General features: G+C 42.2%; 1 protein-coding gene across 8 annotated transcripts in view; it reads right to left on the minus strand.

Annotated features, from left to right (window-relative positions):
* The window catches only part of pard3aa (par-3 family cell polarity regulator alpha, a), an 800,310-nt gene that overhangs the window by 332,291 nt on the left and 442,086 nt on the right, over positions 1-25,933 (minus strand). For all 8 annotated transcript variants that reach the window (XM_080212204.1, XM_080212186.1, XM_080212194.1 and 5 more), the window contains exon 6: positions 262-353. In XM_080212204.1, the coding sequence (XP_080068330.1) occupies positions 262-353 (92 nt within the window). The remainder of the gene's footprint in view (positions 1-261; positions 354-25,933) is intronic.

The following is a 25,933-nucleotide window of genomic DNA, read 5'->3' on the forward strand; positions in this document are numbered from 1 at the left end:
CAATTACCAGTCATTCCAATAGGAACTCTTACATCAGACACCAATTATTTCCCCACTGTTTCCAACAGTATTTAATAAGTATAATTTTGCAGAAAAGGGAATGATTTTCCTGCCACATTGGCGGTTTCTCTTCAGCGGGTTCCATTGCCCAATAATGAACCTCGCCTCTTAGTACAATAGCCGTTACAAGCTGATTCTTTGCCGTCTGCCTATATCTAAAAACAGCGTGTGATAATTAATATGTTACTGATGCAAGCGTACCCAAGCGAAAAATTCTGTCCATGCTCAAGGCAAGAATCAGCACGTCCAACTGGCTCAATCCTGTTGCTCTCCTCTTCTGTTCCATCATCCTCCTACAAGAGGGCAAAATAATTCCAGTCACAAAAAAAAATTCTAATCACAACTACACTGTACACCATATTCAGGTAACACATTTCAGAGTTCACTGCACGAGAGAGATCACCACTTTGCTTTCTGTATAACGCTACATTACACACAATTTACAGCATCTCCACTTCTATCCTGATATAAGAATTGTACTGTATTTCTTTTCTTTCCATTTCAAAACTCATTGCAATAATTACTTGTCCTTATAATTTATGTAAATCTCAAATAACATCTTGTCAGCTGTAGTAATACACTACTAGAAATACGAAACTTAACATTTTATTGTTAATATCGCAACAGAAAGAAAGGGGATTTCAGTGCAACCACTATGCTAAAATAGTAGGATTCTGACTGGAAACCTCATGGGGTGACTTTCTGCTGGTATCTAACCACTAAGTTCAATATAAAAGATCATTGTTAACTCATAATCCTGCCTTTCATTTTTCTTGTCCACAGCTGTTCTTTCAGTACAACTTTAATAATAGCAACACGAACTTCTGGGTGGATGTTTAAACAATGAAATAAATTGCATCAACTGAATAAATTCCCTCCTTAGCAAGGGCAAATCACTCTGAACAACTCAGGATCAACAAGTCAAGATAGAACAATTCTACCATTAGGCCAAGGGGCAGGAGATTCAGAGTGAATTTGAGAAAAAAACTTTTTCACTCAGAGGATGGTGGGAATCTGGAATGCAGTGACTGAGAAGGTAATGGAGACCAGAAACTTTACAATCATTAAAAAATATGTGGATTAGCCCTTGAAACATCATAACATTCAAGGAGATGGGGCAAGTGGAGGAAAATGAGAACCACGCGCCTTGTGGTTTCTGCACCGTGTGATTAACTTAACCATTGAATAACTGGCTAGTCTGAGGTGCAGGAACAAGTCTGTATCTATTATTCCTTATAAGAGCTCAAATGTTATAGTTCTCCAACATCAAGTACCCTGCGAGGAAAGCAACCCATTCTTTCACCAAGTGGCTGAATAAACTGCGCCCGTTTCTGTTCTTCATTGTCTTTCATCTACGCTCTCGAAAGCAACTCAGGTCAGTTTAGAGTTTGGGAATTTACGTTGCTTCAGACGTATTTCAATTCCTATTGAAATCAGTGTTCCTCCTTCAGAACTTGAAAACTTATAAAGGAGGACTGATGGGAGGATTTAAAAAAAAACAGCCAAAATTTTGAGACACGCCGCAGATTTAAATAACAAAAACAGACACAAGAATGTTAACATGAAGGTATAGTTAATGGACACTTAACCTATCCTACATTGCTCAGGTGCAGCACTAGGCTACAAAAACAGTACTATCCTCAAGTCATAAACTTCATCTGGGAGAAATGGATAGAAAACCTGTAACCAAACAGTACGTATGTGTAAAAATAATCAGCCTGCCATTAAGTGGCTGTGGACAGTGATCACACAAGATGGCTACACTTGCAGTCTTTGTACAGCTGAAGGGAACTCTCAAGACGGGCAGGTGAATACAGCTTGGGCGACAAGGAGGGCAGAAAATCAAATTACAATTTTAAAAATATAGCTTCATGATTTCATACTTGAATTCTGATTTTATATTTTGTAGGAGTCACTCACTTCTCTACCCTGGATATTTTTTTTAAAAATAAATGCCTTTCTCAGAGTTCTTTTAAAAAGCTGCAACGCAATATCTTTCAGCAAATTTTAGGGTAGATCAGCAGAGCTTAAAATTCGGTGTTACCCAAGGGCTTGGGCATCAGTCAGCACAATGATGAAAAGCGAAGGCCCATGAGCTTGGCACACATCAACAGACAGCGTATTTAATAATTGAGAGGATATTAAAGCTAAGCATAAGCTGACTATAAATTCTAAAGCAAATGTCGTCCGAGAACTTTTAAGCACAAAACCTCAACTGTACTCTGGCGCTGAACCAAGCAGCTACCATTTTGCCTTCTGTGTTGCACATTAAGACAGCGAATGGAAAAAGGGAAAAAAAAAGATCCTAAGCGCTATTTACTTCAGGGTGATGATATTTTCTTTCATGAATACCAGCATTCATTTCTATTCCACCTATCAAGCAAAAAAAATCAAGCTATTTGGAATTTTTGGAGGTCAAGCTGCATCTTTAAAGGCGCACAAATGTAAATTTGAAACAAAATGACCTAAATAAAACACTGATGTGAACATTATCTAGGCTTTTCTAGCCAATATTACAAAAGTAATCACAGTCCTTCACTTCACTCATGGTTAAAAAGCAGTGTTTTAGACAAATGTCTTCACTCAATGTCTGAAAGTTAAGGCTGCCTGAATGAGAGTCAATCATTCGTGCCAGACACACTTTGATAATGCGTGTGTCATGATACTTAAATATTTATGTGCTGACACAAGCGATGTCGTTGACAGTATTTCATAGATTGACACAAAGGTTAGTGCTAATGTGAGAACTCAGATGAAGCTTCAGCCCAAGCAGTCATGTCATTATTTTTCATGCTTATAAAGCTGGCCATATCGGGAATCTTGAACTCTCAAAAACATTTTAAACACTAAATCATTTAAGAAAAATACTCTCTTCCACTACCTTCCACACAATTCAGAGTTCAAGTCCCACACCTGGATATGAATGCAACAAAAAAAAATTGAGTTTAATGCAGTACAGAGGGAGTGCTGCACTGCCCAACCTGCCTGCTCCTGTGGATGTAAAAGATTCTATAGCACTATTTTGAAGAACAGCTGGGGAGTTATTCCACACAATATCTTCATCAATTTTCATCCTTCATTCAACATCATTAAAAAAAGATTATCTGCTCATTAGTACATTGCTTTTCATGGGAGTCTGTTGTGCCCAAATTCGCCTTCACATTTCCCACATAACAACAGTGATTCCATTTCAGAAAGTACTTCATTGGGTGTAAAAGACTTTTAAGATGCTCAGTGATGGAGAAAAATCACTGCTTAAATGCAAGCTTAATTTTTTTCAGAGCTTGCCACTCTCCTCACAACATCAATTCTTAACACTGCCCTTCTTCCCATTATGAACCATGAGGAAAGATTATAAGGAGCGATACTCCTATTCTGAGCCACTAATTTTTGGTGGGTGGGGTTGGGAGACGGACACATGTGTCGATTCGCGCATGCGTTCCCAGTGCATGCGCGTCTCCCACTGGCAGAGAGCAGGCATAGTCGGGACCATGCTGGAAATTGGCGGGAAGACCAGGCAAGTACTTTAAATCTATTTTCCATGTAACTCAAATGTGATTATCGGGCCTGGGACTGAATTCTTTGTGCCCGATAGCATTTCCCACCCCACCAGTACAAATTCAGTCTGGCGCAGCTTAGAGTAGCCCTCCCACTTTCAGGGAACTAGTAGGAGACTCCGAAGGAGTGAAGGAGGGTGCAATTTGGGAGCCCCCCCAGGGGATGGGCAGTGGGAGGTTCCCGCTGGGCATGGGCACCCTGGCCGTGCCAGCCTGTGCCCCAGGCACTGTCCAAGGAGCAAACTGCCCATGCTCAGGGGACACCTTGGTACTGCCCACTGAGCATCAGACAGTGCTATGGGGCGGCGCCTATTGTGGGCAGGACTTAGGGGCAATCAATGGAGGTGGTGGGGGGGGGGGGGGTCACTCTGCCACTCTGCATGGGGGTCTGCTGGAGATCAGGACACTCCGGGAAGAGGATGGAGGGCTGTCAGGGCTGGCCTGGGAATGCTTGCGTGGGCTGCAATCAGGCCACGAAGGGTTCTGGAGGAGCAGCACCGCCAGGGTCCCAGGCTGGCCAGCAAACCACAGGCTGACAGTTCAGGGCACTGCGCATGTGCAAAGTTCCAGAACCCTCAGACTCTGGTGTGAATAGACCCCACCCCCTTGAGCTTTTAATGATATTCACGATTGGGACCTCTACATTGCACAGAGTGGGAGATTCAAGTCTGAACTCCCACTGAAAAAACAATCTCGAATTACACCATTTTTCCCACCAATGCAGCGCTTAGAATTTTTCTGGGAGAATCACCCCCATAATTTCACAGAGCATTTAATATATGCAGATATTTCATGAATTCAACCAGCAATTTACCTGTAAAATAATAAAATTTAGTTTATTTATTAGTGTTACAAGTAAGCTTACATTAACATTGCAGTGAATTTATTGTGAAAAGCCCTGAGTCGCCACACTCCAGCGCCTGTTCGGGTACACTGAGGGAGAATTTAGCATGGCCAATGCACCTAACCAGCATATCTTTTGGACTGTGGGAGGAAACACACACGGACATGGGGAGAACATGTTTTTAAGAATGTGGCAAAAAGACATTGTTTGGGTCAAAAATGTTAGCAATTTGAAGAGTACAAGCAGCATCCTAACTTAAGGAATTAAAACCAAGTTTCTGCTGTAACAGGATGTGAGCGTCTCTGGCTTGGTCAACTTTTGCTGCCCATCTCCAATTGCCTTTGAGAAATAGTGCTGGAGTGTACTTGGAATTTTTATTTTAAAACTGTAGGGCTACGAGGGATGGGAACATACTTATGATAGATAACAAGCTCAAATCTGCAGAATACAACATGCAGACCAAAATTACATTGCTAACTGTACCTTGGGAGATCAGGGCATTGAATTTTATGATCAGCCATGATCAAAACGGACACAGTAAGAAGCTTCACAATACCAGGTTTAAGTCCAACAGGTTTATTTGGAATCGTGGGTTTTTGGAGCACTGCTCCTACATCAGGTGAGTGGAGTGCACATCATAATCAAAATGAACGGCAAAGCAGGGTCGAAGAACCATACATCCTAATCCTGCTTCTAGTTTCCATGTTTTTAAGTATCATTAAATGCGAATTTCAAACTGATGTTTTAGTGGATGCTTTGCTGAGGTGTTATTCACGATGCTCGAACAAAACATTTCACTCTGAATTGAAGCAGTACTACATGGTGATGTGTGCATAAGAAAATAGATCTTTTGCATATTCACTGACTGCATCTCAAACTCAAGAGCATAAAAACACACACATAAAAGATAAAAAATTGGACTTGAACCACACTTGATTAAGAAGAGAGCACAGGCAGAATTATACAAACTCGGTTCTGAATTGACATAATTAAGGTTAGAATTTTATCTAAATCCAAAAGACCTGCCAACAAGCAGCAACTTCTAGTTGATCTGTGGGACAGAAGGAGCAGGGAAACTTGGTTACAAAAGATTGCTTTGCTCTGGATTTAACACTGGTCAAACACTTGTGGGTGAAACGGTTTCCTATTGTGCTGCCGCTTGTATGCTTTGCATCTTTTTACCTGTAATTGCATTTTAGAAGTCATCGTCAGTGCCTAAGCTGCTGGAAGAGCATAACTGATATATAAACAAAATTAAATTTTAGTGGTCTGTCTTTGGGATAGGGTCTGTCAAATTGTGGCAGTTGTACAATTGCTCTCTCAGTGCTGTTGAGTTGTAACTGCCAACTGGATTACCCTCTGCACCAGCTTTATTTGATCTCAGCCAGGGAGGGGGTGCTGCTCCCCAACTTGTCACACATCTGTCGTAAATTCCAAATCACAGATGCACTGGATGAAATGGAAGTTTAGAGTGATCCTCACACTTGGCTCCGTTATGAAAAATCCATGCCCTTTTTACCTTGCAGCATTGATACTCACTGCAGCTACAAACTAGCAGTGTGCTGGAAAATAAACGAAGCAGAGCTGCTGTCAACTGAAGTGCCAAAATCCACCTAAAAAGGTAGACTTTGCCAAGACCTCCAGGGGCTGGAACACTTCAGCAACCTGGCTCCACAAGCAGATGTTGCTATTTATTTCCTATCAATGGACAGCGTGAAGATTCTGCCTGCCAGCATTCTCCAGTGATAATTTACCAACTGCTGCTTTATATGTGGCTCCACCCAGACACTAGGCAAACAGCCGCCTATACCCAAGTTTCCTTATGTCACTCTTTGATGCCACAGAGTCCATCCCTCCAAATATAAACTCTGCTAAAAACACAGGAACAAAACTCAAACGTATTTCACAATAGCAACGTACGTTGATATAGCACCTCCAACATAACAAAACATCCCAGAGCATTTCATAGGAACTTTATAAAACAAAATTTGGCACCAGTCACATAAACAGGTAGCAGGTCAGAGGGGCAAAAGCATAGCACAGCACAGAATGGTGCAGCACAGAACAGCGCAGGTATTCTATTCTATGCTACGTTGTGCTGTGCCATTCCATGGAACAGTACAGCATAGCAGCCTACAGCATGGCATGGCACAGCACAGCATAGAATACCTATAGTGCTTAAGGAAGTCATTAAGCTCATCAAGCCTGCACTAACAACAATCCCACTCTGGCTCTGTCCCCATAACCCCTCATGTTTATCCTGCCAGCCCCCCTGACACTCGGGGGGAATTTAGCTTGGCCAATCCACCTAACCTGCACATCTGTGGGCTGGTCAAGGAAACCCATGCAGACATAGGGAGAATGTGCAAACTCCACTCAGTCACCCGAAGCTGGAATTGAAACCAGGTCTCTGGCGCAAAGAGGCAGCAGTGCTAACCCACTGTGCCACCATGCTGTCCAAATTATGTGATAAAGAGTTTTGGAGACGGAATTTCAGAGCTCAGGATCTAGGCAGCGACAAATGATGTGAAGTGATTGAGGAATGTGCAAGAAAGCAGAGTTGGAGAACCTCAGCTGAGGAAAACGCAAAAGTGAAGAGGTTTCAAGAAAAAGAAAAGACTTGCTGTATAAAATTCCACATCAGCAGAAAAAGATAGAGAACTTGCATTTCTTTAGCACCATCCTAAATTATTTTCCAATAATGAATTACTTCTGAATTGCATTGACGCTCATTAAGCAGATAAACACTGCAGTCAGTTCAACACTAAATGCCCTTAAGATGAATGGTGAGAAGATTCATTTTTGCTGATGTTGGGAGGAGGAGGAATGTTGGTCAGGTTCTTCAAGTCATGGCATCATTCCTTCACCAGAGCATTCAGACCAGGCTTTGATTTGATACTTCATCGGCAAGACAGACACGGCAAGGGCACAGCTCTCCCTATGAGCTACACTGAAGTGGCAACCCACGTAATGCTCAAGCACTGAACTGCTTCCAACCAGGAATAAACTGGCACTTGAAGCTTACAAATGACTTTGAATGTCATCATACCACACAATATGTTCAGCCCATTTTCAGTCCAAATTCATCAGTCCTTCAGTGTTAACAAACTAAAATTTCATTGGTTATGACCTTGCTGGCAGCTTTTTATTCTATGCTCTTCAAGAACTTGTTTTGGAGAAACTGTTCCAATCTCGGTTAAAAACCACGATCCTACCCAAGTGATCTTCCATAATGCACTGAAGAACAACTACAAACCTGGAACACAGCAAGTATACATTTCTGTCCAATTAATACAGGAGACAAGGTGCAGTGTTATTCAACACCTGAACAAAGAGAACAAAGAAAATTACAGCACAGGAACAGGCCATTTGGCCCTTCAGGTCTGCACCAACCATGCTGCCTGACTGAACTAAAACCCTCTACCCTTCCAGGGACCATATCCCTCTATACCCATCCTATTCATGTACTTGTCACGATGCCCCTTAAAAGTCACCACTGTAATCTGCTTCCACTACCTTCCCCGGCAACGAGTTCCAGGCACCCACTGCTCTTAATGTAAAAAATCTGCCTTGTACATCTCCTTTAAACATTGCCCCTTGCACCTTAAACCTACGTCCCCTAGCAATTGACCCTTCCAACCTCGGAAAAAACATCTGGCTATCCATTCCGTCTATGCCCCTCATAATCTTGTAGACTTCTAACAGGTCGCCCCTCAATCTCCGTCATTCCAGTGAGAACAAACCAAGTTTCTCCAACCTCTCCTCATAGCTAATGCCCTCCATACCAGGGAACATCCTGGTGAATCTTTTCTGTACCCTCTCCAAAACCTCCACACCTTTCTGGTAGTGTGGCAACCAGAATTGAACACCATACTCCAGTGCGGCCTAACTAGGGTTCCATAAAGCAGCAAGATGACTTGCCAATTTTTAAATTCAATGCCCTGGCTGAAGGTAAGCGTTCCGCACGCCTTCTGGACTACCTATCTCCCCTCTCACGTTTTCAGATAAGCACAAATCTATACCACAAATAAATAGGTATTGAAATGAATGGAATTAATTGTTTAAGGTGCAGTTCAGACTGTCGAAAGCCATATGCTACTCAAAGAATGGCTGAACGTGAAGAGGGGCAAAATGCATGGCTCTGCTTTCAATGTATTGTGAAGTACTACACCAAATGTGAATACCCTGAGAATATTTAGTGACAAATTAAAACTGCCTAAACTCTGAAAATACCTCCATCTCATGAGCTGTAAAAGCTAATTCTTTGTAATTAACTAGAAGGGTAAAACAGTGATAGATCAAAAAGCGACCAGCTGTAAATAATAGCATTTACCAATGGTGCTGATGTTTACTGGCGATGCGAGTTTTGCAATACCAGCTGAATCAAAACATAAAAGCTAATGAACTGGAATATATAGCTTCAAAAGATAATTAAAAAAAACAAAGTGAGATATTTGAAGACGTTCACTCTCTTCACAGTGGAAACATTCCTCCTTCAGTTATATCTTAAACGATTACTCAGTCAAAAAAGAAATTACAACACAATAAAGTTGGGCAAAACTTGAAACTACTTTCTTTCAATGCCATCTCCAGTGAGTGTTATTTCCTCAGATGCTGGGAAGACAACTTCACAGCAGTAACATGCCCACACCATGGTTCAGCTAACAGGAACTGTGTTTCCTTCCAGGGGAACTGGTCTTCCTCGAGAAGAGTGATCTAACAAATTGTTCTGAAGTAACACAATGAACTACTCAGCTCAAAACTCAAAACAACAAGTGGCAAATTAAATATCAGAGCTGAGGATTTAGGTTGAAAACCAGGCACTTTATTACGCAACCTTGAAATGCAACTCCTCAACGTACTAGTGTAGAATTTTTAAAAGTTTGAAAATCATATAGAAAAATTACAAAACAAATGGTTATTTTAAGTTTTATTTATTAGTGTCAAACACCTCAATGAAGTTACTGTGAAAACCCCCTTGTCGCCACACTCCAGCACCTGTTCAGGTACACTTAGGGAGAATTTAGCGTAGCCAATGCACCTTACCAGCATGTCTTTCAGACTTGTGGGAGGAAACTGGAGCACCCGAAGGAAACCCACACAAACACGGGAAGAATGTGCAGAACCGCACAGAGTGACCCAAGCTGGGAATCAAACCTGGGTCCCTGGTGCTATGAGGCAGCAGTGCTAACTACTGTGCCACCTAAAATTTGAATTCAGGATATGTATTCTTCTGTCAAATTCCATTCCCAGACATGGTCAGAGAATGAATCTTAGACACATATCATAGGTCACCTCTTTGACCCCTTCACCATCCAATAGAAAAGTTCACACAAAGACAGGGCAACTGGATTCACAAGATTGTGCAAAGTCATAAACTATCAAACTTGACTTTAAATTGCTTATACAATGTCTGGATTCTCCTCTCAGTGTTGCTCGCAAATCCTCAGATACTAAAGCAGTCTGTGCTTGCATGCAACAAAATCTGGACAACATTGGCAAGATACAGTACTGCCACAGACGTGCCAGGAAATGACCATCTCCAACAAGAATGAATCTAACCATCTGCCTTTGCTGTTCCAACAGCACTAACAATGTTGAATTTCCCTCTATAACAACATCTGAGGAGATACCAGTGGCCAGGAATTTAGCTAGACTAGTGATATAAATATTACGGGTGGGATTTTATCATAGTTCATCAGAGCATCCGGCTCTCACTGAAAATCGCTGTGCATCTCTTCAGATGCACAGTGGAGCCAGCTGGATGGGGTGGGGGTGATAGAGCTGCTCGATTAACCACCCCCCTACCCACTCGCACGAAAGATCATCCCACACAAGCATCAGGGGGCACCACCCCTACTCACTACTACCACGAGGGCTCTGACCACCACCACTGCAGCAACATCATAGACACTCTTTCCCCCCTCACTACCATTAACCCCTCACCCCTCACTTCATAGGCAACCTCCCCTTCCATCCCAGACCTTTCACAGGCAAGATCCCCCCTCTCCACCGCACCCCACGCCTCGCAGTGGCAGAGCCCCACTTCCCCCCAACTTCATAGGCAACGGCCTTCCCCTGCTCACCACATGAGGGGAATCTCATTCTTATGTACCTGATGTAGGAGAATGAATCTTAGGCACACATCACAGGTAACCTCTTTGATCCCTTTAACCATCCAATAGAAAAGTTCACACAAAGACAGGGCAATTAGATTCACATGATAGTCTGTGACTTTACACAATCAAACTTGACTTTAAATTGCTTATCCAATGTCTGGATTCTCCTCTCAGTGTTGCTCGCAAATCTTCAGATATTAAAGGAATCTGTGGTTGCATGCAGCTAAATCTGGACAACATTCAGGTTTTGGCATGTTAACTGGCAAGATACAGTACTGCCACAGACCAGCGAGGAAATGACCATCTCCAATAAGAGTGAATCTAACCATCTGTCTTTGATGTTCTAGTAGCACTAACATTGTTGAATTTCCCTCCACAACAACATCCGAGGAGATATCACTGACCAGGAAAGAGGTTACCTGTGATGTGTGCCTAAGAATCATTCTCTCACCGACATGACGTCACATCAAAAAGATATGAATATTCAGTGAGATGGGGTCAAGAGGCAGGTGAGCCCATTACGTTTTTGGAGGACACATGCTCAACAACAGCAGGTCAGTGGTTTAATGACCCCAGCCCCCCACAAAACCTGTCCAGCATCTACAAGACACAAGCCACAAATGTGATAGAATACACTCAATTTGTGTCCACAACATCTCCAACCTGACTGTTTTGCTCTTCTACCCAAACTGGCTTCAGTGCTCTCCTTGCTTGCAGCTCTCTAAAACAGAAGTAAATGAGTGAACAATTGCTTATCAAAGGAGGAATCTGTAGTCAGATCAGAGAGGGCAGACAAAGCTTGAAAAATGTCCAAAAGATAGAAGACTAGAAAATAAGAAAAGCATAAACTAAAAGGAAAACAATGAGTAGAATGGTAACCTTTTTTTGAAGTTTTTGACAAATACGTTAGTAGAAAGAGTGACCAAGGGTCATCTGGACTCAAAACGTCAGCTTTTTTGTCTCCTTACAAATGCTGCCAGATCTGCTGAGATTTTCCAGTGTTTTCTCTTTTGGTTAGTAGAAAGAGTATTGTCGAATATGAGATGAGTGGGGCAGGCGGGGGTGCAAGTTAATGAGAAGAGGATAAACAAGAATTGGCAAAAACAGCCAGAGTACTTTGCATTATTATTGATAGAAGGACGAGCTAAACCTGAACAGGTTAGAAGTGAGAAGAGAGCCATTACAAAGAAATGAAAAGTAAAGGAAAAAAAGTGCCAGGATGTTTGCTAAGATCTGGAGAGAGATTGGGGAAGTAGTAATGGAAGGATTTTTATTCCAAAATTCTACCAAGTGGCTATGTCCTGCAATACTGGAAGCACTTAGTTTCAATAAGACACAAAGCTAATCTTAATAATATCAGACCAGTTAATTTAATATATGTGATAGCGAAAATATTGGAACCTTTAATTAAAGATGAAATTACTAAATATTAAGATGAAATGCCAACATGGATTTCAGAAGGAAAATTGTGCTTGACAAACCCGACCAGAGTTCTTTGACAAGATACATGGTGGATGGGCAAATTCAATGAATGTGGCAAATACATGGATTTTAAGGAATATTTTGATAAGGTATCACCCATGGAACTTTACTGAATAGCAAGGAGATAGGAACAGAACATAGGACATTTACCATGGAGAGCTCTAAAAAATATTTCCAAAAATTGTTAATTCCAGCAGTAATTCAATTAGTGACTGTAATCTTGCAAACAGAGAAAATACCTCCTAAAAAACTGGATTAAAACAATCAACTAATTTCATCTAAACGTGCTTATTTCTCCCTTTGTGCTATTCTATTCCTCCAATGGTCATCATGCCCACTCCCTAACATTGCTCAAAGATTGGCCATTATTTTTTATGATGTGGAGATGCTGGCATTGGACTGGGGTGGGCTCAGCAAGAAGTCTCACAACACCAGGTTAATGTCCAACACGTTTATTTGGAATCACAAGCTTTCAGAGCGCTGCTCCTTCATCAGGTGAGTTTTTTTTGGGATTGGTGCGAGTGCCCACAATTGGAAGAAATTCTTTTGATTTGGCTAGCTGATGTCCAAGTCAAATAACTTGTAGGCTGGCAGCACAGAATATTTCTGCATGCAAAGTACGGCAACTTAGGTAAGGTATTGAAGAGTAAGGTGCCACTTCACACCAAAGAATTAGTAATAGCTGGTGGAGGAACAGAAAAACCACAATTTCTGTGAGACAAGAAAAGAATAATAGTTGATGCTGAGGCACTAATATGTTATCCGATGGATGGCAAGATGCAAGCTTTATTTCTCTAATCCACTGTCTGCTCATTTCACATAGGAAGAATATAAGATCAGCAGGGATTTAGAACAGCACAGGGATTCAGGAATAGAAATAAATATAAATAAAGCAGGGAAGAAGAGAATAGCAATTTTTAGTTCATTTTCTGTAAGCTTTCAGCACTATTTGGCCTCTCACTGAAGAGAACAAAGAAACACAGTCAGGAGATAATCTTGAAATAATTAATTGCTACAAACAGAAATTATCCATTTTTATTTTCCTGCTGTTGCAAAAATTACATCCTTTTAGAAGCCACTAGTCTTCAATGATTTGAAGTACTAAAATCTGTAGTGATCTAATAAATAAATGAATAAGATGTTCCTGGGGTTCTATGCATACTTAATATGCATTGCAATTTGAGAGTTGCATTTTAGTCACTCACAAAGATGTGGGCATCATTAACTAGACCAGCGTTTATTTTTCATCCCAAGTTGTCCTCGAGAAGGTGTTGATGAGTGGCCCGCATGGATGTCTACATGTATACTTCAGTAGTGTGAAACAGGGAACTTGTGTTTTGATCCAATGACAGTAAAGGAATGGTGGTGCACTTCCAAGTCAGGGTGGTGTGTGACTGGGAGGGGATCTTGCAGGTGGTGGTGTTCCCACGCACAAGTTGCCCTTGTTGTTGTCAGCCAGTGGTATTCACTGAAAAAAAGGCAGTTGCGAAGACAGAACTTCGAAAGTCTAGCTGGAAAGGGTGATTTTTAGATTCCTCAGCGGGGGAGGGACTATGGATCTCAGCTCAGTCTGCAAACTCTGTTTTTTTTCACCCAAGAAAGGGGGAATTAAAGTGGGAAGCAGAAGCCACTGAGGTCCTACTACAAATTGCAAGCTGCTATTTCTACTTTTGGATTTTTTTGCAGCTAGATCTCTATGAGGGGCATGTCGGGACTTGCAGTTCAGCTTGGAACCATCTTGCAGTTTTTTCATTCAGTCAGGTGTGAATTGGTTTAAGGTGGGAGGGATGGGGGCAGCCCAGGGAAGAACTCCTGTGTCTCAGTTTTCATGACAGTCAGATCAATCTGGGGACACCGTGCTGTCTCTTTTTTCACACAACCAAGGCTGAATTAAAGTGAGGGAGAAGAGTTGCAACTTGTTTCTGTTCGCCCAGTTAAGGGTGAAGGAAGGTGAAAAGCAATCCATGTAAGAACTCTGGTACATCAAACAGTGAGAGGGAAGGCCATTCGGTCCATCGAGTCTGCACTGACCACAATCCCACCCAGGCCCTACTCCGTAACCCCACTTATTGACCCTAGCAGGTCCCCCTGACATTAAGGGTCAATTTAGCATGGCCAATTAACTTAACCCGCACACCTATGGACTGTGGGAGAGTGTCGGAGCACCCGGAGGAAGCCCGCGCAGACTCGGGGGGAGCGTGCAAACTCCACACGGACATTGAGCCCGGGCTGGAATCGAAGCCAGGTCCCTGGCACTGTGGGGCAGCAGTATTAATCACTATACCACCGTGTTGCTCCAATTTGGTGCATGTAAAATGTTTCTGATCTGATTCATGTGGCCACGGTTTGTGAGTGGGCCTGATTTCAATCTAGCGGCCCACTGAACTAATGAAGGCCGCTGATGTGGCTCACACGCCAACCTAAAATTGCCCATCGCTGCTTTATTGTTTTGTTTGTAGTGAAACCAGGCACCGAGAGCGAAATCCCACATGCAGCAATGCTGGGAGTGGCCGATTACTGTGGTTAGATGATAAATGTTCACCTGATCATCTCCCCCGATCACCTTTCTTGAAGAGCAGATCTCGTAGAAGTTGATAAAGAAAGGAAGGATAGACTATGAAGCTAAACTAGCGCTAAATATTAAAAAGGACAGTAAGAGTTTTTACAAATATATAAAGAAGAGGAGGCTGGCTAGAGTGAATGTTGGCCCCTTAGAGGATGAGAGGGGGGATTTAGTGGTGGGAGATGAGGAAATAGCAGAGGCCTTAAATAAGTTTTTTGCCTCGGTCTTCACGGAGGAGGGCGCGAATAGTTTGCCGGATATTAAAGATAGAAGGATGGTAGGAGTTGAGGGCCTGAATGCGATTACTGTCACTAGAGAGGTAGTGCTCGATAGACTAGCAGGACTGATGGTGGACAAGTCCCCAGGACCGGATGGAATGCATCCCAGGGACCTGAAGGAAATGGCGGAGGTGATAGTAGACGCCTTAGTGATTATTTTCCAAAATTCGCTGGATTCCGGGGAGGTGCCGGAAGATTGGAAAACGGCTAATGTTACGCCGCTTTTAAAAAAGGTAGCAGGCAAAAGGCAGGGAATTATAGGCTGGTTAGTTTAACATCTGTTGTCGGAAAAATGCTGGAATCCGTCATCAAAGAAGAAATAGCGAGGCACCTAGAGAAGGATTGTTTGATAGAGCAGGCGCAGCACGGATTCGTTAAGGGGAAGTCGTGTTTGACAAATTTATTGGAATTCTATGAGGATGTGTCTAGTGTGGTGGACAGAGGGGAACGGGTGGATATGGTGTTTCTCGATTTTCAGAAGGCGTTTGATAAGGTGCCACACAAAAGGTTGCTTCAGAAGGTTAGGGGGCTTGGAGTTGGGGGTAAGGTGTTAGCGTGGATTGAGGATTGGCTGTCTAAGAGGAGGCAGAGACTTGGTATCAATGGGTGCTATTCTGATTGGCAGTTGGTAACTAGTGGATTGCCGTAGGGATCAGTGCTGGGGCCTCAGCTATTTACCATTTATATAGATGATCTGGAGGAGGGGGCTGAGTGTAGAGTGTCAAAATTTGCTGATGACACAAAGATGAGTGGAAAAGCAAATTGTGCGGAGGGTGTGGAAAGTCTGCAGAGGGATCTGGATAGGCTAAACGAGTGGGCGAGGACCTGGCAGATGGAGTACAATGTTAGCAAGTGTGAGATTATCCACTTTGGCAGGAATAATAGTAGGAGGGATTACTATTTAAAGGGCAAAAAGCTGCAGTATGCTACAGTGCAGAAGGACCTGCGGGTCCTTGTGCATGAGTCGCAAAAACCCAGTCTGCAGGTGCAGCAGGTGGTCAGGAAGGCGAATGGGATGCTGGCCTTCATAGCAAGGGGGATTGAATATAAAAGCAGGGAGGTCTTGCTGCAACTGTACAGGGCACTGGTGAGGCCGCAGCTGGAGTACAGTGTGCAGTTTTGGTCGCTGCACTTGCGCAAGGATATTTTGGCCTTGGAGGGAGTGCAGAGGAGGTTCACTGGGCTGATACCGGAGATGAGAGGGTTGGACTATGAAGAGAGGCTGAATAGACTGGGTCTGTACTCGTTGGAATTTATAAGAATGAGGGGGGATCTTATAGAGACGTATAAGATAATGAAGGGGATGGATAGGGTAGAGGTAGAGAGATTTTTCCTGCTCAGAAAGGACAGCAGGACTAGAGGGCACAGCCTCAAGATAAGGGGGGGTGCAGTTTAGATCAGAGTTGAAGAGGAACTTCTTCACTCAAAGGGAGGTGAATCTCTGGAATTCTCTGCCCGTTGAAGTGGTGGAGGCTACCTCGCTAAATATATTTAAGATGCGGGTAGATAGGTTTTTGGTAGGCAAGGGGATTAAGGGTTATGGGGAGAAAGCGGGAAAGTGGAACTGAGCCACTTCAGATCAGCCATGATCTTATTGAATAGCGGGGCAGGTTCGAAGGGCTAGATGGCCTACTCGTACTCCTACTTCTTATGTTCTGAGACAGCTTGATACGGGGACCAGGAAATAGTGCTCCAGGCTGGAGGAAATGGGTAAGCCCACAGGCACTAGCAAAATGGGAGGAGGTAAACCAAAATCTAAGAGTGGGGCCACAGGGATAAGGGGTGAGAAGGGGAGGGGGTGAGAAGGGGAGGGGGTGAGAAGGGGAGGGGGTGAGAAGGGGAGGGGGTGAGAAGGGGAGGGGGTGAGAAGGGGAGGGGGTGAGAAGGGGAGGGGGTGAGAAGGGGAGGGGGTGAGAAGGGGAGGGGGTGAGAAGGGGAGGGGGTGAGAAGGGGAGGGGGTGAGAAGGGGAGGGGGTGAGAAGGGGAGGGGGTGAGAAGGGGAGGGGGTGAGAAGGGGAGGGGGTGAGAAGGGGAGGGGGTGAGAAGGGGAGGGGGTGAGAAGGGGAGGGGGTGAGAAGGGGAGGGGGTGAGAAGGGGAGGGGGTGAGAAGGGGAGGGGGTGAGAAGGGGAGGGGGTGAGAAGGGGAGGGGGTGAGAAGGGGAGGGGGTGAGAAGGGGAGGGGGGATGTCCTAACCATGCTCTCCTGGAGGAATCCCTGAACAGAGCATGCTGAGCGAAAGGACAGGGGAAGCTATTATGGAGGCCATGCAAAGATTGGACAGTAAATTGGACTGGTGGGCCACTGAGTTGCAGCGTTGGAAATTCAGCTGAAGTATTCAGGGCTTATTTTTTGAAAAACAATAGGGCCTATGTTTGAGGGAAGTAATTTCACGCTTTGCCTGTGAGACAATGTGATTTCCACTCAAAATGCTTTAGCTTCCCCATTCATACGTTCAACGGGCAGCACAAACAATGGATTATAAATCAGTACCTTAACAAAACCAATAACTAATGTAAACAAATCTGAAAATAGCACCGTTCGAGGAAATGGCTAGGCATTGTTCTACTCACTGGGCAGAAAGCCTGCTTTGATGCATATCACGCTGGAGTATTCAGATTTGTAAACCCTTGAGCTGTATAACTTGAGTTTGCACAATACTGTCCAGTGGCAGCTTTAATCTTTCACTCACTGACCAAACGTTTCAAATGACACAGTCATTTGGATAACACTTCCATCTGGATCTCGAACAGCAGAGAGAAAGGCCAAAGAAAACTAACAACAAGCTCTCTGTACCAATAACTGATTTCTTACTCAGCAGCGTCCACTGTAAAATCCCACACAGAAAAACACATGGAATAAAATACAATTGCACCAATAGGGAAAAGGGAGTCTTTGATTTTCTTCCTTTTCAGCTATTAAATTATCACCAACTGCTTATTTTCTCCATCTTTTTTCCCATCTTGGTCTTTCAGACAGAAATTTGATATTGAACCAACAACTAACAAGAAAAATAGTAGCAGGCTAGGATTTAGGATTCTTATGAAGGGAAGGGGGCCCACAGCTACTGTTTCTTGGTAATGGCTGCTAACATTAAAAAAAAACCCAGTAATTGTTTAAGAAAGCACACACAGATAGAAATGTCATTGCAAGGTGAATAGTTCAATGTCCTAAACGATGGGTGTTGTTTGAGAGTCCAACTGGATTTGCTCGGTTCATTGACTCCATAATTTAAAAAATTGCCCCTGCAACCAACAAGCTGCTGCACAAGACCATACTAGAAACTGAATGAGACCTGCAGTAACTTATTCTGTCACAGCCTTCCATTCTCTAATGATCTGTTGCATATATAGACATGCAGTATTTCTCTGAAAAGCAACCACCAGATGTAACTCATTAAGTACAATTTAAAATAGTGATACTGCTAAAGTATTTAATTGATAATTTAATATTTTCCAACGCATGAGTTATTTTCAGGAAACCCATGGCAAAGCTTTTAATCTCTGACAACATACATCCATTTTGAAGATTTCTGTTTTTAAGTTGGACAGGATCTCTGTATGGGATGAGTGCTCCTTTAGTGGTAGATTTTGTCAGTGTAGACTCAATGGGCCAAAAGGCCTTTTCTGCACTGTATGACTCCATCAACAATCAGTTCTCACTTGGTTTTCATTTATATAGCACCTTGCACATACATTTGAGCTCCTTCAAAATGCTGCTACCTCAACCTAACTTCCATCCCTGTGCTTACTAACTCCTAGTTCTGCGATGCCACAATTTTAAAATACTCTCACTTACAAATTCCTTCTCGCTTCATCTCTCCTGAACTCTGCAGGCTCCTCTGGCTCTACAAGTATTTTGAGGACTCTGTTCCTCTGATTTCCGTCTCTTGCACATCCCAATTTCAACCAGGGGGAGGCAGTGGCTTTGTGATAATATTACTGGACTAATAGCCCAAATGCTCAGGACCACATGCTCAGGCTAATAGTCTGGGGACTTGAGTTCAAATCCCATCACAGATTCAATGAATTCTCGTTTGCTGAGTATGCATTGAATAGCAGATGAAGCAACATGGGAACAGAAATGCAGAAAAACCAACCTGTGCATGACTGAAGAAGCTTTTTCTTTTCAAAAAACAAAATGAGAAGCCAAATTACAGCAGTGAGAAAGCTTGTAGAGTATAATTAATATTCTCTTGGAAAGACATGGATTAAAGGATAGCCAGCACAGATTTGTAAAAGGCAAACTGTGCATGACAAATTTAATAGAGTTCATTGAGGAAATAATAATCAAAATACAGGGGATGTTCTGCACTTGTTTTCAAAAATCATTTGATAAGGCATGATATCAAACGTATGATAAAATATTTATTAGTATTAAGCAGAACGTGGCCATATGGAATGGAACATGACTATAGGTCAAAAATATTTGGATTAAGGTATGCATTCTGGACCAGGTTGCAGTGATCGGTGCGGTCCCTAATCAGACAGGTTTAGGACTGCTGTTTTAAATGTGATTACCTATGAAAAGACTGTAAGTAACATCAGGAGAACACAGACAGTTTTACAGAATGCACAATAGCAGCAATGTACACCATCTGCAACTCACCGAGGCTCTTTTCCACACAATCCTGTGGCGGGCAACTCACCACCTCATTCCTCAAAGCCGTCCACAATCTACGAGGCACAATTCAGGATGTGATGGAATACTGTCCCCTTGCCTGGATGATTGCAACTCCAACAACACTGAAGATGTTTGGCATCCTCCACGACAAAGCAAACTGTTTGACTCGCACCCCATCCACAAATATTCACTCCCTCCACAACCAGCGCACAGTAGCAGCAGTGCGTGCCATCTAGAAGTTGCATTGCAGGATTGCACTATTCTTTGGACAGCACCTTCCAAACACATGACCTCTACCACCGAGAAAGACATGGGCAGCAGACATATGGGAACATCACCACCTGTAAGTTCCCCTCAAACCACATTGTGACTTGGAACTATGCCCTTTCTTCAGTGTTGCTGGGTTAAAATCTCATAATCAAGGACCCCACATACCCCAGATATACTTTCTTCCACCTTCTCCCATCAGGAAAAAGATATCAAAGTCTGAGAGCACGCACCAACCGACTCAAGAACAGCTTCTTCCCTCCTACTATCAGAATGGACCTACCATATATTAAGCTGATCAACTTTTACACCCTCACTATGAGTGTAACACTATATTCTGCACCTCTCCTTTCCTTCTCAACTACATACTCAATGAATGGTATGCTTTGTTTGTATAACGCACAAGCAACAATACTTTTCACTATATGCAATACATGTGACAATAATAAATCAAATCAAACACCTCATGGGCAGCAGTAGTTCATAAAGGAAGCTCCCCGCTACATTCTCAAGGATAACAAATGCTGGCCCCAGCAACAATATCCACACCCTATGAAGGAAAAAACTTAAAAATGGTAACATCAGAATGGAACTGCAACATTGAAAACGTAAGCTAACACATGTTGGTTGAAAGATTAATGAAATGAAATAATACGTGCCAAATATTAAAACACTAAAAGCACTAAAATAAAGCACAGAAAATCTTAAGGACCCAGATGGAAAAAAAAATTAGAAGTGGGAAGTCAAGTTGGTAGAACTGCAAAAAGAAATGCATATAGTTTTCAGAAATAAATATATAGAGTTTATAAGCAAAGAGTTAATGCTAAACTTGCACGTAATAAAAATATCTAATACAAGGAGAATGTATCAAAGATTACAGAAATCTGGGAAAAGAGTTAACAAGATTACGACAGACAAGATGGCTCAAAAGAGCTGGAACAGATTCAATAGGCTGAATGGTCTCCTTTTGCGCTGCATTGTTCTATTAATGCTGTCTTTATAATCCTATGAATAAGGTGATTCCAAGGTCGTGTGTCTTCAGTTCTGAAGAGGACTAGCAGAACTGTGGCAATTTTTGCCCTCAGAAAAGGTCGAGTGGGATGTCACAAGAGAGTTGTTCAAAATTCACGGGTTCTGCTTTATTAATTTGAATGATTTTATCTCTGGATAACGTACTGCCGCAGGCAAATTTGGAGTACTACATGGCATGTAGGGTATCTTCATGGCATAATGAAGAGGGTGCTCAAAAAACCAAGGTTCATTCTAGAGCTCTAAGGTACAAAGAAAGGCTAACAGAATTCAATTTTTCCTTCAACCCCATTTGAAGAAAATTCTTCTCCCTTTGCAATACCAAATATAAATTGCACAAAACCAAAACATGACAGCGCTACCAGGATGAGTTTATCATCTATTGCACAGCCACAACAAGACAACTTTGAAAGAGAAACATGTCCAGTTGTAGAACAGATTTAAGATGACTGCTCACTTCACGATAATAGTTTGTATTAAGGACTTGAGAGAAAACTGAAGAAGAAAAAATAATCCATATGAAGGTTGAATGTGGGTTAAACGCAATTTAACAATGATATTAACTTGGCTGTGAGCTGGCAAAATTCATTACATTTTCTATTTTCAGCCTTACTGTCTGATAAGAATTGATAGGATAATACCTAATCCTCTGGGCATCTACGGTTGTTCGAGCTGCCAAGGCAAATATTAGGACATACATTTGTCCCTTCTTAAGATTCAATATTAATCCATAATTGAACAGATGATGCGAAGGTTAAAAAAAACTGTGCTAGGCTACTTTTCTTTGATATGCCAAGCTTGGAAAATCTCAGTCAATTCCTCCATTAGTAGGAGAAGCTCCTTAGAGAGAAAATCTGGACAATTTATTGTAATCAGCCAAGGTTAATATCTGCATCACGATTTCTTGAACAGAATTGTGAACATTCGCTTCATTTTAACTCCATTCTGTTGGAGAAGTTGTTATATAACGAGGCATGTCACAGATCACTTTAATTTACCTTCATCTGCTCCACTATCTTGCATTTAAAATAAGATTTTGAGTACTCTTTGCACTGCCCAAGATTTCATTCCACAATATGCTGAGCTAGATCTCAAGACAGTGATTGAAAGATAGGAAAGGAAAGCTTGCATTTATATTGTGCCTTTTATGACCCTGGGATCTCTCAAAGCTCTTTATAACCAGGTGAAGTAGTTTGAAACTGTAATCACTGTTGTAAAACATGCCACACAGCAGCCAATTTACACACAGCAGGTTCTCACAAATGGTAATGTAATAATTGTCAGATATTCTGAAATTGGGGGTTAAATCTTGGGCAGGACACCCAATGTAGCTGCTTATCTTCAAAGTAGCACAATGGGATCTTTTATGTCCAGGACAGACAGTGCCTCTGTTTAATATTGCATCTAAAATATGGTACTTCCGTCAGCGCAGCACTCCCTCAGTTAAATACACCCCAAGAGTCAGGAGAGATTTGGTGCTGCAATCTGTGGGGTAGGGTTTGAACCCACAACCTCTGACTCAGAGCCAGAACAATATCACAGAGTTATGGATGACATACTGTTACAATCATTATTAAGGCATGCCAATTGGCTTCAGGTAAACTGTGTTTAGCAGCAAGAATAAAGGATCCCTGGGTTTTTGTTTCTCAACAAGCAGCATCAACTGGAAAGTGTGCTTGTGAACATCAGGTGAAGCTGTGACAATATCCAACATCCCTTTTGACTCTCGTATTAAAAACAGTCATTTGGGTGAGATGGCAGAGGGTAATTGAGACAACTACTTTGATTTGATTTATTATCACATGTGTTAGTATACAGTGAAAAACATTGTTTCTTGCATGCTATACAGACAAAACATACCGTTCATAGAGATGGAATCAAGAGCGTGCAGACAAGTGTCACAGCCATAGCTAGAGTGTAGGAAAAGATCAACTTAATGCACTTCACTAAGTGTCCACACACTCTGAGGAAAGGAGAGAGGGATGGGGGGGGAGTGGGATGCTCTGCTTTGCTTTTTAAAGTTGAACCCACAAATGCTGTAATAATGAGTCCTGCTAACTGCGCGACACGACCCTAACAAAAGTAACCGACGAGTCCACGATCAGCTTCAGTGCAATCTATCATATAACCTCTGGTCCACTTTTCTGCCGACAGGTTTTTCTTACTCCTCTCCTCAAAATTTCACTCAATCAATGCAATGCTTGAACCTTAAGTGCATTGCAGTGCATCAGGTGATGGAGAGTGACTGTCGCACAAAAAAAAAATCAGTAAGTGGTTTGAAAATCAATTGTTACCAGCATGTTTGACCAGAAGGATTTATGACTAATCGTTACTTTAATTTTATAAACCCCTCAGTTGTACAAACTGATTAAATTTATCATATTGTTTTGATTACTCACGCACTACATTTGCTGCAATGGATGATCTGTCTTCGATTAGATAGCTTTTGTCTTTCAAAATTATTACCTCAACAACTTTAAGCAAACCTTTCTTCCTTTATTCTCAGGAAATACTTTCCTATAGCATAATGTAATAACAGGAAACATCCATAACACTTAGTGTACTTCACATCACCATCACTACAACAACAACAACAGGCATTTAAAAGACACCATTAATGCAGAAAAATATCCCTTAGTTACAAAGGAAGGGTTATGATAAGGAAGGGATTAGAAAGCTTGCTAAAAGAGCTGGGTTTTAAGATCTCAAAGAAAGAGGGGAGGAATTATGATAGGAATTTGAGAGCTGAAGGCTCAGCTATTGATGTTAAGACAGCACCAGTGACCCAGGTACAATTCCGGCCTCAGGTCACTGTCAGTGTGGAATTTGCACATTCTCCCTGTGTCTGCGTGGATTTCCTCCAGGTTTTCAGTCCCCGTCCCTCACCAAGCACCACCACCACCCTCCAAAGTTGTGCAGGTTCTGTGGATTGGCCATGGTAAATTGCCCCTTAGTATCCCAAGATGTATAGCTTAGATGGATTAGCCATGAGAAATGTGTGGGGTTACAGCATAGGGCAGGGGTTAGAGCGTGGGTAGGATGCTCTGTCAGAGAGTCGGTGCAGACTTGATAGGCTGAATGGCCTGTTCTGTAGGGGTTCTATGATTCTATAAGAAAACAGGAAGTCAGGTTAAAATGGAACAAATAATTCAAGCACAGAAAAATAAAGGAGAATATAAAAGTAAGAAGCTATGAGGCCATGTAAGAATTTAAACACCAGGACAAAATGAACAATTTGATGAATGATGCAAGTCAAGCGAGGACATGGGCAATGGGTCATCGGGATATGTTGTATAGAACATTGGCAAAATGGTTTCAAGATGGCTACAGGACATTCTTTTCTCCAATTTATCCCTTTTAGTTTAGAATAGAAGTGCCTTGAAATACATCTCTGCAGCAAAGACGTGCTTGTTCACAGGCTTCCATCAATGTCACCTTTCATTAGCCGGAGGCCAGATCAAAAAATTGTATCCTGTCAGTGATTCAAATGTTTGCAGGGAGATCTCCATAAATGGGAGCCGTTAGCTTGCCTTGGAGTTAACATTTTTGCCTGCCAGCTTTAGTATCATTTCTAAAGCTCAATTTGAATTCACAGAGTGCAATGTGATACATTCCATCCTTCAGGCATTTCTGCTCTCTCAATACTTGTTGAACAGATGAGGTGATCATGGTGCCCTCAGCACCTAGATGGACCCCAAAAATATATAAATTATAATGGCCCTATTATCCAAGTAGTCAATTTAGGCAAAGAGCACATTGTCCACCAAGATTGTCTGCGCTGCCATTTGGACAGGAGGCCTCAATAATATCAAAACAATCCTCAATGCTCAGTTTCTCTTATTCCTTCAGTTTTTGTTAAATGATTTTGAAATCACGTGGCGTGATTAAAATTGGTTAAAAGCTGGTATCTATGGTAATGTTTCCCTGGAGGAAGCTGACTTGGTTCACCCACTCTGCATTTCATAACACTTTTTGCTATATTTGTACTCCTTGTAGGCTGCAGCCTGTTGTTTGAAGAGGGAGAAAACATATCACAGAGAAACCAAGGATTGGACAATGCAGCACCTTGTGAAAAGAAGACTGCATCACTGATAGGGTGACAGATGGGAATCAGTAAGGGAACGATTCTTCGAACCATCTGGATAAATTTCCTATGCTCCACACAAGCTTCCTCTGACGCAGTCAGGGTATCCCTGCAATCCCTTTATCCAACACATACCTATCCAGCAAACCCCATGGTGGCACAGTGGTTAGCACCGCTGCCTCAAGCGCCAGGGACCCGTGTTTGATTCCTGGCTTGAGTCACTGTCTGTGCAGAGATTGCACGTTCTCCCCGTCTCCGCATGAGTTTCCTCCAGGTGCTCTGGTTTCCTCTACGTGTGGCTAGGTGCATTGGCCATACTAAATTCTCCTTGTGCGTAACCCAAAGGCACTGGAGTGTGGCGACTAGGGGATTTTCACAGTAAATTCATTGAAATGTTTATGTAAGCCTACTTTTGACACTAATAAATAAATTTTAAATTATAACTTTGAACTTTAAACTTTATTCAACTATGTGACGTCACATAACAGTTTTCTCTTCAATGCTTGTGGCAAACAAAATTGAACAATCTTCCCAGAGTACTGAGATGTTTCTACATGGTGAAGGGCAAGCGCCTGTGGCCTGCATTCGGAAGTCATGACAGCAATGCAGTCAGAATTGTACAGGAGCAATGCCTGTTATAGCCTCAGTTCCCAGGTACAGAATATGGAGGATACAAATCAGCCATCTTTCCATCAGTGCTTATTGAATGAATTTGTGTGAGGCAGTGATAATCATTTTGGAAATTGCACAAGCTATGATTTTAATGCAAAGTTACTTCTGCAAAGTCCTTTTTGAGTTTTTTTTAAATATAGAGGTTACATGTATTTATTCCTACCTGAACAATAAATAATTGACTATGCAGCTTGTGTAACTTTTAACTTGGTTGAATTTCCATTCTTTGCTTCTGCTTTCTGTTTGGTGAAAAGGATCAAGGATAATGTAGTAAAAAAGGAAAAGGAATCTATATGCCAGAGGCAAGTTGTTGATAATTAGGTGGCTCCAATGCGAGTGCATTATGACAGGCACCCA

Source organism: Carcharhinus amblyrhynchos, chromosome 2 (genome assembly GCF_965287045.1).
Source record: "Carcharhinus amblyrhynchos chromosome 2, sCarAmb.v2.hapA, whole genome shotgun sequence".
NCBI classification, from domain to species: Eukaryota; Metazoa; Chordata; class Chondrichthyes; order Carcharhiniformes; family Carcharhinidae; genus Carcharhinus; species Carcharhinus amblyrhynchos.